Here is an 18548-nt window from a genome sequence, read left to right on the forward strand (position 1 = left end):
CCCCCCCCAAATTAAGCATACGTTAACACAAATTGGGAGGGGAAAAATAGGAAATGGCTATTATTTGTCACCTGCAATACTTTAGGGTTCACCTTCTGCTTTCTAGCTTCTCAACCGTCACAACTAGAGGGCAACAAAAAGGAGGCGCAAGAGTGATTTAGTTCTAGATTATGAAGAAATGTTCTTAATCTGGAAAAGTCTATTCCTTAGATTTTCCTCTATGAAGATTATAACTGCTAATAGTTTATCCAGGTATGTAACGCCTGACCCAAGCATTGCAATATTAAGTTTATCTCTGCTTCCTTTTTCTATTTTTTATTTCAGGTTTTGCGATCTGTTGAAAAGCTCTAGAGGACACTCAAAATGCCACTCCGAGAGAAGATCGCAGCCAAGAAGGAAGTTGGCACACAAAGCCAAGATGAGATGGTGAGTGATGAAAAGAGGCATCAGAATGGAAGTTGAATTTCCAGTGGGGCGGACAAGACTTTAAATCAAGGATGTCCAACCTTGGCAACTTCAAGTCTTGTGGACTTCAACTCTCAGAATTCCCCAGCCAGCCATTCTCGGCGTTGAAGTCCAGAAGTCTTAAAGTTGCCAAAGTTGGACAACCCTGGTTTAGAGGGACAGTTATCACATTGTTCCTCTTCATGGGCGAAATGAGTGAAGTGGCCTTCCAAAATTCAACAAGCCACTTATCCGCGGAAAAGAGATTAATGAGAAGTGTACAAGGAGAAGGATGATGAATTAAGATTAGGATTATGGATGCACTGGACAATTCTATAGATGTTTACCTAGAAAGCAATTGATATCCCCCTCCCCATTAACCCCCACCCACCCACCCCAGAAAAGCAAAAGATGGGGAAGAAGACAACGAAGACTTTTAGACCATCATCCCTAAAGTTTCAAGGTCAAAGTCAAGGGATGGATGTGGGTCCTTTCTAGATTGAAAGAAATGCTTAGGATGTTAATTGTTCTAACTGTCAGGAAGTTTCTCCTTAGTTCTAGGTTGCTTCTCTCCTTGATCAGTTTCCACCCGTTGCTTCTTGTCCTGCCTTCAGGTGCCTTGGAGAATAGCTTGACTCCCTCTTCTTTGTGGCAGCCCCTGAGATATTGGAAGGCTGCTATCATGTCCCCCCTCGTCCTTCTCTTCGTTAAACTAGACATACCCAATTCCAGCAACCGTTCCTTATATGCTTTGGCCTCCAGTCCCCTAATCATCTTTGTTGCTCTTCTCTGTACTCTTTCTAGAGTCTCTGAACCTGAAAGAAAGTGTGTGATAGGTTAGAACAGGAGTAAGAACAGGAGTAGGCAACCTCGGCTCTTTTATGACTCATGGACTTCAACTCCCAGAATTCCTGAGTCAGCATAGCTGACTCAGGAATTCTGGGAGTTGGAGTCCATGAGTCATAAAAGAGCCAAGGTTGCCTACCCTTGGGTTAGAACATCAAGGCTGAAGTTCAACTGCAAAAAAATAGTTTTGTCAAACAAAATACCATGGGAATATTCAATTACTAATCGCTTGGCCTCTTTTTCATTAGGTCCTTCCCAAGCTCCCAGTTCCTTCTCTCCAGCAAACGTTAGATATGTACCTCCGGTGCATGAAGCATCTGGTGACTGAAGAACAAAATAAAAAAACAAAGTCTCTCGTGGAGACGTTTGGGGCACCAGGAGGCCATGGAGAATTCCTTCAGAAGAAGCTTCTTGAAAGACACGAACAAATGGAGAATTGGGTAAGTCTTCCGTCCTTCCAACTTCAAACATGTTTATCATAGGACAGGTGAAAAGGGCTAGGTCAGTGGTGGCGAACCTGTGGCATGGGTGCCAGAGGCGGCACTCAGAGCCCTCTCTGTGGGCACACGCGCCGTCGCCCCAGTCCTAGGCCTTCAGCTGGGTTTTATAAAACCTGTTCGCTTTAGGCCTCCGCCACCGTGTACAAAAAAAAAAAAAAGGTTCAATCAGTCAATTTCAACTTCTCGCGGGAAAAAAAAAGATCTTGCAAAGTTGGAATTGATTGATTGAACTTTTTAGTCCCACCCAGTCTGCCGTTACCACCGCAGCCACGCCCACCCAATTGGCCACACCCACCCAATTGGCCACGCCCAGCCAATGGGCCACGCCCACCCGGCACTCGACGATGCATAAGTGGGTTTTGGGTTGCAGTTTGGGCACTCGGTCTCTAAAAGATTCGCCATCACTGGGCTAGAATCACACTGGGGTTTAAGCTTCTTTCTCCTTTATCCCCTCCTCTGTGGACTTAACTGAGATGCTCTGATATCACAGAGGCATTATTAGTACAGACAAATGTTTATTTAAAGACTTCCTTTTTTGAAGATAATGGGAGATTAGAGTGGGAGAGATGAATTACTCTAGACCCGTAGTCATCAAAGAACACTAATGTTAAAATTGGGAGCCAGTTTGGTCTAGTGCAGGGGTAGGCAACCGTGGCTCTTTTATGACTCATGGACTTCCAACTCCCAGAATTCCTGAGCCAGCCACGCTGAGGGGAAAAGGAGAGGTTTCTAAGCTGAGCCATGCTGGCTCAGGAATTCTGGGAATTGAAGTCCACGAGTCATAAAAGAGCCAAGGTTGTCTACCCCTGGTCTAGTGGCTAAGGCACCAGATTAGAAAGTAAGAGATGGTGAGTTCTAGTCCCACCTTACCCAGCTGGATGACTTTGGCCAATCACTCTCTCCCACTTCAACCTATCTCACAGGGTGGTTGTGGGAAAACAGGAAAAGGAAGATGTGCTAGAAATGTTTGCCATATTGAGATATTTATGAAAATAATAAAGGCAGGACACAAACAAATAAAAAAAATAGAAAGTCAAGATACTTATGGTAAAAGACAATGTACCTCTCCCTCCCTCCCTCCCTCCCTCCCTCCCTCTCTCTCTCTCTCTCTCTCTCTCTCTCTCTCTCTCTCTCTCTCTCTCTCTCTCTCTCTCTCTCTCTCTCTCTCTCTCTCTCTTTCTCTTTTGGTAGGTATTGCAATACTGGGTAGATGACATGTATCTTAACAACCGTTCAGCTCTTCCCGTCAATTCTAGCCCAGCAATTATCTTTGCTTGCCAACAGTTCCAAGAAGCAGATGACCAACTGAGGTAAAGTGTCTGAAGACTCACTGCAGACCATAACATTCTGTTCTGGCTAGATCTGTAGCCCTTTATGACCAACAGAAGTCCAAACGATGCATGGAAAAGTCATAAATATATTTAAACTTTTTTTCTCCCCCATCCATCTCCATGGCCAATTTTGAATTTCTGTTTGGAGTCCTCCTCTTTTCTGAATGAACTACTTCTGAAATGCAGGTGAATTGAAAGCACCTTCCACAGATTTGCATTCAAAACCACGATGAAACCTATGCTTTACTCTACAGGTAATTATTCTGTCTCGAAAAGAAATACGAAGAACCGAAGGACAGCCATCTGAACAAAAATGGGTTTTAGCAGAATCACCTTTAAGTAATTTCTTCAGGTTTACAATCATTCTATGTTTTTGGGTCTATCTATTTGTACACTAGAGTTTGGGAACCATGGCTTCCCAATCAGGTGCATCCACCAGGAGGGTGTGTCAAAAAAGTCAAGATGGTGGCCTCAACTTGGTGATTAAATCTAATTAAATTAAATTCTAATTAAATGCATTGATTGAGATTGTTCTGTTTTGATGAATGCACTTCTCTAACTGGTAATGTGATTATGTGCTTAATCATATTTTACTTTGAGTACAATCTAAGAATTTCAATGCTTGGGAATTCAATGGTGAAAAAGCAAGGTTCTACATTTAGGCAAGAAAAACCAAATGTACAGGTATAGTATAGGGGGTACCTTGCTCAATAGTAGCAACTGTGAGAGGGATCTCGGAGTCCTAGTGGACAATCACTTAAATATGAGCCAGCAGTGTGCTGCAGCTGCCAAAAAAGCCAACACAGTGCTGGGCTGCATTAACAGAGGGATAGAATCAAGATCACGTGAAGTGTTAACACCACTTTACAATGCCTTGGTAAGGCCACACTTGGAATACGGCATCCAGTTTTGGTCACCACGATGTAAAAAAGATGTTGAGACTCTAGAAAGAGTACAGAGAAGAGCAACAAAGATGATCAGGCTAAAGCTTATAAGGAACGGTTGCTCGAATTGGGTATGTCTAGTTTAATGAAAAGAAGGACGAGGGGGGACATGATAGCAGTGTTCCAATATCTCAAGGGCTGCCCCAAAGAAGAGGGAGTCAAGCTATTCTCCAAAGCGCCTGAAAGCAGGACAAGAAACAAGGGTGGAAACTAACCAAAGAGAGAAGCAACCTAGAACTAAGGAGAAACTTCCTGACAGTGAGAACAATTAACCAGTGGAACAACCTGCCTCCAGAAGCAGTGAATGCTCCAACACTGGAAGTTTTTAAGAAGAGACTGGACAGCCATTTGTCCGAAATGGTATAGGGTTTCCTGCCTGAGCAGGGGGTTGGACTAGATGAACCCCAAGGTCCCTTCCAACTTTATCATTATTATTATAAAAGCTTGATTTCTTACTTAGTCTGTCATAAGGCACAGGGACTACAGTTCTCTATATAACTTCCATTTACATTTGGTCACCACAATGTAAAAAAGACGTTGAGACTCTAGAAAGAGTACAGAGAAGAGCCACAAAGATGATCAGGGGTCTGGAGGCTAAACCATACGAAGGATAAGAAAAGAAGTAGAATTGGGGGTGGGGGTAGCTTGTAGACAGAGTTTGAAAAGGCATTAATACTGCAGTGGTTAAAGAAACAGATAAGATGGGGACAACACAGATGAGGACAAAAGAGAGGCTGGATTTTTTTAAGGAAAAACAGTCCAGTTTCTTCTTGAAAAAGCAACTTTGGGACAACTGAGACCTGGATGACTGAGAATCTCCATAGACAGAGAGAATATCAAATCATTCTGTTCCATTCATTGTCTCAGGAATCAACCTCATTCCTTCATACCTTCATTCATGGGATACTGTGTTTAACTTTTGAGTCCACAGCTCCTTCATCTTTCTGTCTGACATCAACCTATTGCTTAAGCAACTTCATTTATGTCAGCTCAGCTGTAACCCAACCGGATTCCGGCATGCCCCACTGAATTTAAAAGGAGCGAACCATGTTAGGATTTTGCTTCGTGTCGCTTTAAATAAGCCCGTGTTAAAAGATGAAAGCAGCTTTTTCTGCCCTCACTCTGTTTTGGTTATTTTTCACATTCATTCGATAATTTATATCCCGCCCTTCTGATTCATTTTCCATTGTCTGGAGAGATTAATCACAAGCAACATCATAAAATCACAGGGACACATAAACTAAAAGCAATAAAAATAGATAAACTACAGACAGCTCCAGCAGATAAAAACAACAAAAAATGAGTAGGGGTTATATGTATGTGTGTGTGTAAGTATACAAACACAGACATTACACACTGCCCTGCTTGTCGGAACAGATTAAACAAATATCAAAAAGAGAGATATTATGATATTTTTCCATTACTCTTATAATATTCCAATCAATTAAGATCTATAAAATCCTTCTAAGTGACTGGATTGTTCTCAAAGAGTATGGATTAACTGTAGGACGAGAATATTGCCTTTGATCATGTAGAAACCAGATCTAAGGATCCATTTTTTTCAAGAAAAACATATTCACTGTGTCTGCCCTTGCCTATAGACTTGAAAATTAAAATGATTTGGGAAGATAAACCGGACTGGAAATTGCTTCTGCTACTTATGACATACTCTCCCTCCAATAAACAGTCTCTTGGGTCCTCCAATTCACAAAAGTTCAGTTTCTGTTTTGCCTAGTGACCCCCTGCTGTGTTGAAGACTTGATCAAATTGCAATGTCTGAGCAACTAAAACTTTTGACTTTTGGATTACAGCTTGCTCAGAATTGTGGAAATAGGAATTAAAGTCGAGGGACCTTGGTGAACGGTTGAGGTTTTCGGCTAGCAATTTTTAAAACCTGAACTGGTAGGAAAAACTAATGAAAAATAATGTTATTTTGTTGCTGTTGTTAGTTGCAAAGTCGTGTCCGACCCATCGCGACCCCATGGACAACATTCCTCCAGGCCTTCCTGTCCTCTACCATCTTCTGGAGTCTATTGAAGCTCACGCCTACTGCTTCAGTGACTCCATCCAGCCACCTCATTCTCTGTTGTCCCCTTCTTCTCTTGCCCTCCATCTTTCCCAGCATTGGGCTCTTCTCCAAATGGTTTCTAGACATTTTCATATATCATGAGTATCATTGCGGGACCATTTGGATGAACAAACAATTTAGGTAGTAGCATCTTTAGATGCGGACCAGCAAAACTAGGGCTAATTTTGCATGCTTTGATATTCCAAAATCACAGTCTCTAAATCCAAATCCTTATATTTAAGGGCTGCCAATCTAAGGATTAAGCTCTATTCCCAAGGTTTTGGAATTAAAATTAGTATTCCTTAACACAGTGACGCCAAGAAAACCTTTATCTTTGATGGGGTTAAGGTGGAAACCAAAATAATTATCCAGAAATAAGTCCCATTGCTTATTTCCAGGTAAATATAATTAGCATTGCAGTCTTAATATTATAACTTAAGCAGTATGGCACAATATATAGAAGTAACATAAGAAGCTATTTTATGACTGATCTATCCAGATAATATATTTTCCTGTTTCTTGGGATCTTCAGACAGGATTCTCTCATAGATCTATGTAATTTTTTTTCTATAGATTTTTCTAACATGTCCTGACCCTCCCTTGATTCTGTTCAATTAATACATGTGTAAAAATTCCAGATATTTAAATAGATTGAGGTTCCAGTAGGAGGCAGCACCTACTGTAACAAGCTTGACTGATCCCCCAAAAAGAAGATTGATCTTAGTATTTGGAAGAAGTAGGGAAGACAAGTGCATTGTCTCTTTAAAGCATCCATTTCTCAGGTTTGCGCAGAGGCCTTAAAAAAACACATCTTCTTTAAGCAATTGACTTAAACTTTAATAAATTAAGCACATCTATGCAGGTGACTTAAATTTGAATAGTCAACTGCTTAAAGCTGCCCCATCTTATCGTATCCATTGTTGAAGGAAAAGTCTTCATCATGGTTCAGTCCAAGCCGGGGATAAACAACATGGTGACTGCTTTAGAAAGAAGGTTGCAGTTTATTGAAGAAGAGAACCAGACAGGAAGATGGCTCTGGAAGAAAAGAGAGAGAGAGCACATGTAGGGAGTGGGTTTTTATACCCTCTGGAGCCTTTTGTTTGGAGTTGTTCCTGTGGCATGAACTTTGACCTGAGTGTGAATGTGCCTTTCTAGTATTCTGATGGTGGTGGGTTAATCCTATTATGTCCCAAGGGTCATATCCTGCTTCCCTGTGGCTGTGGCTGATGACTCTTAGATTTTTGGTGTGAGGGGTTGTTGATTCTGGGGATCTTCCTTCCTAATCCCAGTTTCCTGGCTCCCGTCTTTCTGACAAGATTATCACATCTGCAATTCTGCAGACTTGTTTTCTGTTTGGGACAGAGAGACTTGGGGGGCGGGGTTGGTTTCTGCTTTTAAAATCCTTTAGGGAAATATATTCTGCCTTTTAAATATTTCCAAAAATATTTATTTCTCTGGAGGGGGGGTGCTGACTTCCCACACCATGTAGCCGCCTTAAATCAAGATTAAAGGAGACTTTTCCTTTAAAAATGTCCAAGGCTCCTTTTTTAAAATAAATAAATCAATAAAGTGATTAGATACATTTCTCCTTTTTATTATAACAAGCCCTCCCTGAGTATAAGTTACTGGTCAAATTAAATAGCATTTTCTGAAGTATACAGGAAACTTAAAAATATTGAAATTCTAATTAAATGCATTGATTGAGATTGTTCTGTTTTGACGAATGCACTACTCTAGCTGCTAATGTGATTATTGCTTAATCTTATTTTAGTTTGAGTACAGTCTAAGAATTTGGGAAGTCTTAAAAGCCTGATTTCTTACTTAGTCTGTCATAAGGCACAGGGACTATAGTTCTATGCATAACTTTCATTTACATGTAAAAAAGATGCTGAGACTCTAGAAAGAGTACAGAGAAGAGCAACAAAGATGATCAGGGGTCTGGAGGCTAAAACATATAAGGAACGGTTGCAGGAATTGGGTCTGTCTAGTTTAATGAAGAGAAGGACAAGGGGGGACAGGATAGCAGCGTTCCAGTATCTCAGGGGCTGCCCCAAAGAAGAGGGAGTCAAGCTATTCTCCAAAGCGCCTGAAGGCAGGACAAGAAGCAATGGATGGAAACTAATCAAGGAGAGAAGCAACCTAGAACTAAGGAGAAACTTCCTGATAGTTAGAACAATTAACCAGTGGAACAACCTGCCTCCAGAAGTGGTGAATACTCCAACACTGGAAGTTTTTAAGAAGAGATTGGACAACCATTTGTCTGAAATGGTGTAGGGTCTCCTGTCTGAGTAGGGGGTTGGACTTGATGACCTCCAATGTCCTTTCCAACTCTGTTATTCTATTCTGTTCTATTCTGTTCTGTTCTGTTCTATTGTAACATCTGAGTTTGCATCTCAGACTCAGTTTTCCAATTAGCCCGTCCTGATTCCGACGTATGCTGATTAAACCATATGATCTGCAAAGGTTATTGACATACACTGTAAAATTACAGAAAGGCAGAACTGAGCAGAACTATTCTATTTAATAGCTCATCTTCAGAATCTTTCAAACATGCATTATTTGTCTATAGATATAAACTGAATGGCTTCATTGTGGCAGCTATTCCCCCCCCCCCATTTTGCATCTCTGTTATTTGCGCACAGATCCTGACCGGGAAAAGAACTTTTGGCCTGCTGGAGCCCTCTACAGAAACCTTGGACAGGAGAAGGAAACAGAAAATGCTGTCCAGACACAGTCTTGTCCAACTATGAATTGCAATAAGGCAGTCATAATTTAAAAATTGTTCAGAGTAAAGCAGAGTGTGCACCCAAATGCCAGTCTGGTCATTCATGCACAGTACTGTAAAACATCGGGAGTTAAGGCTAGCCCAAATCAAAGGTGGGTTGAAACAAGCAACCCATGATCCTGTTTGCCTGCCTTCAGGAAAAACATAAAGAGAGATTAAAGATATCATTTGTGGGGGAAACAGAAAATTGGAAGCATTAAAATAGCTCTGTCCTGGGTTTTTGCTAAACCACTCTGGCTGGGTCCCACTCAAGGAGTAACCCAATCTGACTAGGTGCAAGAAACTCGTTAATACACTTCCTTAATTTATTGTTAAAACAATGGATTTGGATTCAGAAGACCTAGGTTTGGGTTCACACAGCATATCGGGGATCTAACCTACTTTACAGGACAATTTAGCTGAGAATTTCATCCATTCCCTTTCAGAGGAGATTTAGAAATGGAAGTAATAAGATCAATAAATGCTGATGGACATCCTAGCCTGCTGCTCCTTGATTGTCAGCTGGCAAAAAAACAACAACACCGTGATAATTCTATGATGATGATGAAGGTGATGTGTATATAATTTCTTGCTACAGAAATCCACGGGGCTTCTCTATTTTGACTTCTAGGTTTGCGGCCAATCTCATTTCTGGAGTTCTGGATTATAAAGCCCTCTTGGACAGGTAAGCCAACCGTCCCTTATGAACAGAATCTTTTCTTAAATGAAGGACAAAAGTAAACGTTGTTGGGATGACTTCACGCAGCAGTGAAGTCACTCTCTCGAAGTAAATCGTGTTTTAGTCTTGAGGAGAATTGGAGATGTAATTTAGATGCATTGGTTTTAGGGGCAAGTCCCATAAATTGTGGACAATTAACATGATTACATCTGATTTAAGCCCCAGACTCTGGAACTGATTGGGAAAAAGATCAGAAGATTAGAAGATCTGAAAAACACAGTATATTTTCTGAGCAGGAACAAGGTTTCTGCACGAACTACCAATATGATCCCAGGGTTGAAGGCAATCTCCTCCCCCCTCAAATTTCATATGCATGTCCTCCTAAGGACTCCCACAATTTTGGGTGCTTCTTTTTTTTAAGAGGATGGGGAAAATTATAGAAGACACAATTGGAAGTCATCATAATAACGTCATTTCAGTTGAATGAAAACGAAAGATAAATGAAAAGCAAAAAATGTTAATTTGGCCTTGTCTCCCCCCATTACTCCTGGAAGGATGGTTCCAGCGGTGATGTTCAAAAGGCCCAATGTGGCCCTCAGCCCTGAAAAAGTTGTGCACCCCAGAATTATAGTTTGGCATCAGAAGGCAACCATTTCTGGTTCTTTCCGAGGAGGAAGATGTGATTTATGAAATCTTGAGGTCGTAACATGGAGTAGCGTAACAAAGCTAGATCTGCCTGGAATGGAATTTAAGATGTTGTTGTGAATATATGTGATTTATTTGCCAAAGCATAAAAAGTTTGCATGTTCGTTCCATTGTGGGCCGGTGTGTCTTCACTAGCATTACTGCTCAAACAAAAATTGTCAGTTAAATCTGGCTGTATGTGTTATGTCTTGTGTTGAGTGATCCCGTTGTGTTAGATGACACTTTAGCTCAACAATGCACTCGCTTCCATCCCTGCTTTGGATCCATCAATACATCTGCCTGAGTCCAGACTATGGAATTGGCTATGATACAATTCACATCCTTCCATTCAGATCACCAGTCTAAGCAGAGTCAAAAATCTGATCACAGCTGTTTGAAAATTGGATCATCTCCACATAATATGATGTGATGTGATTTGAAGGGTTGAATTGGGTTTATTCAATTTGCAGGAACAATCTGGGGGGAAAAAAAGCTTTCACGTGTGCTCAAAAATCCTTTTAAATTGATTTTATTCAAATGCATCTCAAATGATTCAACAGTGGGACTCAACCATTTGATTTGAAATATTCAGGTTCTATCCAATGTTATTCTAATTGAAACTCTGAAAAAAAAACCTTTATTCCAGGGGAACAGGTGATATGATATTTTGCCAAACCATTAAACAAGTCTGCTGTGTCCACCTAGTTTAGCACAACTTCTTTTACAAGGGTCTCCAGGAGTCATTGCTTACAAAGCATTGTAATTATTAATTTTTCTACTGTCCTTAGAACGAGACGTTAATAGGATACCATATCAATTTTAGCATCTCAGGTTTCTCCCAAATTGTAGGGAGTTAGTCATCACACTGACTTAGCAGTTTTTCCTGCCATTTAGAAAGGACTAAGTCCATCCAAGATCTGTTCTGTCCCAGCCTACGTGAGTCCTTGTTAAGCTCACATGGAGAAACCCCTCTTCCAATAAGCAGGCTGGAACTGCAGGAAAAAAACAATCCCCTTTTATTATTTACAGACCTGAGTCAATGTTCAAGGCAAACAAACAGAGTTAACAGAAACTCATCCTCAACACAAACGGTTGCCTTCGGTAACCAGCACCTCCCACACCTTCCCTTTTATTATGCAGCCAAGGCGTGGCTTCCTAATGCCTTCTCCTTTGCCTTTGGAGCCGCCCCATTGCATTCCTCTGTCCTACTCACTTCTCTTGCCTGCGCTTTCGTGCATCCTGGATTTGTCCCAACTGTTCTTCATCACTGTCCAACTCGGACTCCCAGCACAGCTGTGTCTCAGCCTGAGCGTGAGTAGAGGGGCCAGGCTCCTCATCAGACTGTAAGACTTGGAGCTCCTCAGAGCCTTCCTCTGACTCTGATGTCACTCCAGGCCCCTCCTCCTCCTCCTCTGATTCCTCAGACTCAGCTGCCGGGTCCACTGGCTGACAAGGAATCGCAACAAGATCTTCCTTGTCACACCACAAAAAAATCACAGTCCTCTCTGGCAGAAGAACTTCTAAAGTGCATGGCAACACGTTCATATTTTTCAGTCTGTGATTTCAAAGTGCAGCAGAGCATTACAAGACAGGAAAAAGTAGATATGTTTGGTCCTTATTATTGACTATTGCTGTGTTTTCTCCAGTGCTCCTTCATGAATGGTAATATGGTTGGAACATGGTTTCTGTGGACATATTAAGAATGATGGTTTTTCAGCTTTGGCATCCATCTACAGATATTTCTTTTTATCTATCATGGTTCTAGTTGAACTGATTAGATTTCTTTTCTTTCTGCCCTTACGCACATTATGATTTGTCTCTTGTTTTGTTCCTCCAAGCCATGAGCTCCCTGTGGATTTCGCTCGTGGACAACTGTCTGGTCATCCTCTTTGTATGAAGCAATATTACGGACTCTTCTCTTCTTATCGTCTTCCGGGACATACCAAGGACACCCTGGTGTCCCAGAAAAGCAGCATCATGCCTGAACCAGATCATATCATTGTGGCTTGTAACAATCAGGTGAGGACATCTGAATCTCACTTTTTTTTAAAAAAAATATCTAACCCTCATCCACTTCTTCAGTTGAATTGATCAAGAATGTATATAAATTCAAGTTACAAGACTTCACCAATCAATGCAGCTAGTCTCTTGGGTCTAGCTGGCTAACATGTGGCACAAACACACCTAGTTCAATTTTATTTTGGCCACACCTGAATGCGCTTTGGTGATGCTCAGAGGCTGGTGGTGGTGGTGCATACTATAGATGGGTGAAGAAACCATGCCAAGTAGGAACAAGTTGTGAATGGGAAAAATGCTCTTCATGTACCAGCCATCCCCTGATTCAAAGATTAATTCATTCTCATCTTTTCACTCCTCCCACCGCTAATGTTGATGCTTTCTCGGCAGTTCTTTGTGTTGGATGTGGTAATTAATTTCCGGCGTCTCAGCGAGGGAGACCTTTTCACTCAGTTACGGAAGATAGTTAAGATGTCGGAGAGCGAGGAAGACAGGCTGCCTCCAACTGGTCTCCTGACTTCAGATGGAAGGCTGGAGTGGGCCATGTCCCGGACAATCCTAATGGAAGGTCAGCAAGAACCATCTCAAAGTCCCACCTACCCCATCCTTCAGTTCTTTGGCAGAGTGGCCCCAGACAGCAGTGGCCCTCCTTCCAGCATTTTTCCATTTCCTTTTCTTTTTTTCCCCACTTGCCCTCAGGACTTCTTGTTCTGCTTACAGTGTCTCCTTGTCCAAGAAGTCCTTCTCATTTGTTCCTTTTAACTTGTAGAGAAGTCTGTAAGTCCTACAGAACAACGCTTCAATAATTCTTAGCATGCAGAATATTCTAATCCTGGCTAACTTTATTTTCCTACACCCAGATTAAAAGAATATCCTTAGGTTTTAATTTTAAAGACAAGATGAAAATGGCCCAATTTTGGAGGAGCCTACCCAAAATGCTACTTCTTCTTTAGGAAATACTCATTTGGGCCTATTTGGCATATGTTTCCCACATTTCAAAAACTGAAATGAGATTGCCCAAATTTCTGCCATTCTGCCGGCTCAGAAACTCTTCCTAATGAAGTCAATCCATCTCTGGTCCCCTCTAAAGGCTATTTCTTATTTTTCATAAATTGTAAGGCTCACATTTCCTATTGTTGTTGGAGGAGAGGAATTTGCACATGAAATTATGAGAGGTGGAAGAGGCTTCAAGGCTTCCTCAGCTAAATTTGAGATGAACAATAGAAGTGAATTTTTGTAGCTCAAGGTTGAACTGGGCTCCCTTAGTGCTGTTTGAGCTGGGTGGTTTTCTTGCAGACGTTTCACGACCCAATTGGGTAACATCATCAGTGCTTGGGAGTGCAAGCCCCATCTCTTCTCACACTGATGATGTCACCCTAATTGGTAATGAAACGTCTATAAGAAAACAACCAAGCCCAGAGAGCATCAAGGACCCACACCAAGATTAGATTGCAAGAATATCTAATATTCAGTTTGAACAATTTGATGTCAGATCTCAGTCTCATAAAATGTGTATACAGTAGTGGCCAAAATTGTGGAAACCTTTTGGGAAAAGTGTACAGTAGAAATGCCACCTTTGGTTAAGTTTCCACCCATTTTTCTTCTAGTTTCTTTATAACTGTAGCCTTGTTCACTTAATAATACTATTTTACATCTCTTTCTGGGCAACCAGTCAACTCTTTGCACCATGACTTTAATTTTATTATGTTTTACAAGCTCACTCAATGAAAGAACATACAAAAATCCAACCAACTTGATAGCCATCACACAACACACTGACAAATGTCCTCCTCTCAGCTTCAGTACAGGACATCAATAACTAAATCCTACTGTGATCTGATTGGCTCATGGCCAAAACAAGATGACACCCGATTGGCTCTCTAAACACTCATGCTCATTGGCTACCATCAGATGAAGGAAAGCTACCTGAGATCAACCTAAGCAAGTTGTGCTTCCTTTTTCTGGTTATTTGGCTATAACTTTTCATAGAATACAGCACATATAATTGAATAAACTTTGTTGCATTACATTCTTGATTAAATTATCTTTCCATTGATATATAATTTTATGGTACTACTCCAAGAAAAAAAGTGGCGTTATTAGCCATCAAACCTCAAAAATACACTTTTCCCAATGGTTTTCCACAATTTTGGCCACTACTGTAACTACATTTCCGTGTGTACTAGAAGTTCATCAAATTACCAAAGAGATGTGGTGCTTTTCAAGTTCAGCAGATTAATTTGTAGATTAAATTGCTTTGAGATCTAATCTCCTCCCAGCCTGATGGGTAGAAACCCAAACATTGTACACCCTAAATTTCCACTAGCTTCATTCTGACGGAACGAAACACTCAAACTCTTAAGAGTTCTCAGAGAATGAGTGTATGAAGCATAACAATTCAATTAGGAGCAGAAAAATCAAGGAACAGCGTGTGCCGTTGTTCCAAGCAAATTGTTTTCTACTCTAGATTCTACAAACCGAGATTCCCTTGATATGATTGAACGGAGTCTGTGCTTGGTCTGCCTTGATAGTCCAGGTGGAGAGGAGCTGAGTGACACCAACAGGGCCTTGCAGCTTCTCCATGGTGGAGGCTACCATAGAAATGGTGCCAATCGTTGGTATGATAAGTCTATGCAGGTAAGTCCCAACAATGACCAGAAAAGCTACAGATCAATTCGTGGTTGAATTTGTTGTTGTTAGTTGCGAAGTTGTGTCCGACCCATCGCGACCCCATGGACAACGTTCCTCTAGGTCTTCCTGTCCTCTACCATCTTCTGGAGTCCATTGAAGCTCACGCCTCCTACTTCAGTGACTCCATCCAGTCACCTCATTCTCTGTCGTCCCCTTCTTCTCTTGCCCTCCATCTTTCCCAGCATTGGGCCCTTCTCCAGTGAGTCCTTCCTTCTCATTAGGTGGAAAGGCAATTAATATCTTCTAACCTCACTACAATGTGGTGCTCTCAAAGAAAAGAGCTTCTTATCCAGGTTTAAACAACTGAAAATGGATATGGATGTTCTAGGTCCAAATCTGCTCTCCGCACCAGGTTTGTCTTCAGCAAGTCAACCTCACTACCACCATGGCATGGTCATGCTAACTTTTGTTTAAGCAGTGGTGGGATTCAGCCAGTTCTCACCACTTTGGCAGAACCGGTAGCTAATTTTTTGTTGCCCAGGCCCAAAACGGACTTCCAGAAGCAGCATCCACACAGAGAACCGGTTGTTCACCTATTTGAACCCCACCACTGCTTTTAAGGCACTGCCAAACCCTCGTCATCCTTTAAATAACTGTCTAGAGGGGATCGTTGATGCAGACTTTGTCGAAATTTATCTAGCCTTCATTGGAAGCATGCTGTGGTAGGAGAGAAAAGAAACAAAACATAGGGGTGTATGTTGGCTTCTATTTTCAACTCATCACTTGCTTCAAGTCCGCCAGCAACACATAATTGTGAGGACTGCCTTTTCCATTCTCTCACATCTTTACTTTCACCATGGAATAACAAAATATCAGAAGAATAGAATTGGAAGGGACCTTGGGGGTCTTCTAGTTTAACCTGCTGCTCAAGCAGGAGACCCTCTACCATTTCAGATAAATGGCCGTCCAACCTTTTCTTAAAAACTTCCAGCAATGGAGCACCCACTGCTTCTGAAGACAACCCATTCCATGGGTTAACTGTTCTCACTATCAGGTAAGTTCTACTTAGTTCTACATTGCTTCTCTCCTTAATGAGTTTCCATCCATTGCTTCTTGTCCTGTTCTTCGGTGCTTCAAAGAATAGGTTGACCCCCCTCTTCTTTGTGGCAGCCCTTCAGATGGTAGAGGGTTTCCTGCTTGAGCAGTGGGCTGGACTAGCAGATCTACAAGGTCCTTTCCACCTCTGTTATTCTGAGTGAAAATTAAGATAAGTGAAAGAACACTTGGAACACTTGGAGTCATTCCCTTGACTTATTGAATATCTTCATAAACATCATTCACTCTGTTGTTGCTTTTGGAAAAAATCAATCACATTTTTATGCTTTTACACTTCCTTTTAACTTTCTCTTACTTTGGTGCTTTTTGATATTTCAGGTCATCCAACTATGTCAGGGGTAGGCCACCTTGGCTCTTTTATGACTTGTGGACTTCAACTCCCAGAATTCCTGAGCCAGCATGGCTCAGCTTGGAAACCTCTCCCTTTCCCCTCAGCGTGGTTGGCTCAGGAATTCTGGGAGTTGAAGTCCACGAGTCATAAAAAGAGCCAAGGTTGCCTACCCCTGAACTATGTCAAGATTAAGAACTTTGGATATTGTTACATTTAAAATTGTTTCTGTGATGCATAAAACAAACTCTGCCCACTTTTCTAGTACTGGCTGGTCTACATTTCTTTTGGTATCTTAAAGGCAAAATATACCACACTCTTTTGAACTCAAGAGTTACTAAATCCATATTTCACTTCTGTCTAAATTAATTTCCCTGCTTAGTTTGTCGTGGGACGAGACGGAGTCTGTGGAACAGTGTGTGAACACTCTCCATTTGATGGGATCATTCTTGTGCAGTGCATCGAACACATGTTGAAGCACATGTAAGCTACTTCAGCTGCTCTAAGAAACCACCTGCTTTTTTTACTTCAACATATGCATCTCATGTTTTCCAGTGACATTCAGATTTCAGCAACAACTTGAAGCCAACGCCACTTCGTTGAATGTCTTCATTATCATTCATTATTCACTATTATTCATCATTTCCTTTTGTAAGGCTGTGCAGAAGTCTAGACAGGATGGACACCTTCCTACTTGGCCAAATCTTGTAAGGAAACACTTATTGATGGTGTCTTCTCCTCTTGGAATTGTGAAGAAGTGTGACGGAACGAGTAATCTTTAAATTCTATTGCACTTACTAGAAAAGAGTCCCAAATTTAAGGCCATCGACTCAAAGGAGAAATAGTAGATAAGGGGGGGAAAGGAAGCTCTAGTTCAGGTTGGGCTTAACTCCTGGAAACCACATGGATGTAACCATGTTGGGTCTTTTGTCAGTGAACGAGATGAAAGACCACGAGGGAATCTGAGGGTTGTAAGATAGACTGAGAAGACAGAAGAAGAAGAAGAAGAAGAAGAAGAAGAAGAAGAAGAAGAAGAAGAAGAAGAAGAAGAAGAAGAAGAAGAAGAAGAAGAAGAAGAAGAAGAAGAAGAAGAAGAAGAAGAAGAAGGAGGAGGAGGAGNAGAAGAAGAAGAAGAAGAAGAAGAAGAAGAAGAAGAAGAAGAAGAAGAAGAAGAAGAAGAAGAAGAAGAAGAAGAAGAAGAAGAAGAAGAAGAAGAAGAAGAAGAAGAAGAAGAAGAAGAAGAAGAAGAAGAAGAAGAAGAAGAAGAAGAAGAAGAAGAAGAAGAAGAAGAAGAAGAAGAAGAAGAAGAAGAAGAAGGTGGTGTCATGAAAGACAATAACAAACAGCTTCCATACTTTTGGTAGTGAGCTTTAGGGCATCATCCTGCACAGATACCAAGAACCAAGCTCAACCTCTTATTTCAGGCACCCTCTTATTTTTTTCCTTTAATTTGTCAAACCCTGGTTTTCAACAGTAGCTGAAAGTAGTTCTGACTCAGAAGCAACAATTTACAGAGCAGGTATCTAAGGGAGACTTTCCCCAAGTTGATTCAGAAAAGCAGGTCACAAAACCGATAAACCGACCACAAACCACTGGACTCTTCTACCTCTCTGTGAATAGGAAAGAAGGTGCAAAGAAACTGGTCAGAGCAGATTCGGTGAGTGAGCTTCCCGCCCCAAGGAGGCTACGGTGGAAATGTTCTCCAGAAATTCAGAATCACTTGGCTTCTTCTGCAGAAAAACTGGAAAGGTAAAAATAATTTCATTGGATGGTTCAACTTCATAGGGAGATATGAGGGCTGCAAGCTCTCACAGATTAATCTTTGGAGCACAATAACTATTGAGGAAAGATGCTGGTGGAGAAAAGAGCTAAAAATATAGCTGTCACTAATGGAATAAAGTGCAGAAAAAAACATTTTATATATAATTAAGGATATGCTGCCTACCTCCCTGTCTGCCTTCTCCCCTTTCTCTCATCCCTTCCTCTCTTTCCTTCCTTCCTTCCTTCCTTCCTCTCTTTCCTTCCTTCCTTCCTTTCTTCCTTCCTTCCTTCTTCTTCCTTCCTCTCATCTCTTTTCCTTCCTTCCTTCTTTCCTTCTTCTTCCTTCCTCTCATCTCTTTTCCTTCCTTCCTTCTTTCCTTCCTTCCTCCCTCCCTCTCTTCCCTCCTTCTTCTTCCTTCCTCTCATCTCTTTTCCT

At 41.4% G+C, this 18548-nt stretch overlaps 1 protein-coding gene across 1 annotated transcript in view; it reads left to right on the forward strand.

Annotated features, from left to right (window-relative positions):
- Positions 1-363: 363 nt before the first annotated feature.
- The window catches only part of CHAT (choline O-acetyltransferase), a 31442-nt gene continuing 13257 nt past the window's right edge, over positions 364-18548 (forward strand). The window contains exons 1-9 of the mRNA XM_015823021.1: positions 364-426; positions 1539-1730; positions 2982-3100; positions 9529-9582; positions 12099-12279; positions 12667-12844; positions 14744-14913; positions 16734-16834; positions 17972-18100. Coding sequence (XP_015678507.1) covers positions 364-426; positions 1539-1730; positions 2982-3100; positions 9529-9582; positions 12099-12279; positions 12667-12844; positions 14744-14913; positions 16734-16834; positions 17972-18100 — 1187 coding nt within the window. The remainder of the gene's footprint in view (positions 427-1538; positions 1731-2981; positions 3101-9528; positions 9583-12098; positions 12280-12666; positions 12845-14743; positions 14914-16733; positions 16835-17971; positions 18101-18548) is intronic.

The sequence above is a fragment of the Protobothrops mucrosquamatus genome, unplaced genomic scaffold (genome assembly GCF_001527695.2).
Source record: "Protobothrops mucrosquamatus isolate PMUCROS unplaced genomic scaffold, P.Mucros_1.0 scaffold1744, whole genome shotgun sequence".
Lineage (NCBI taxonomy): Eukaryota > Metazoa > Chordata > Lepidosauria > Squamata > Viperidae > Protobothrops > Protobothrops mucrosquamatus.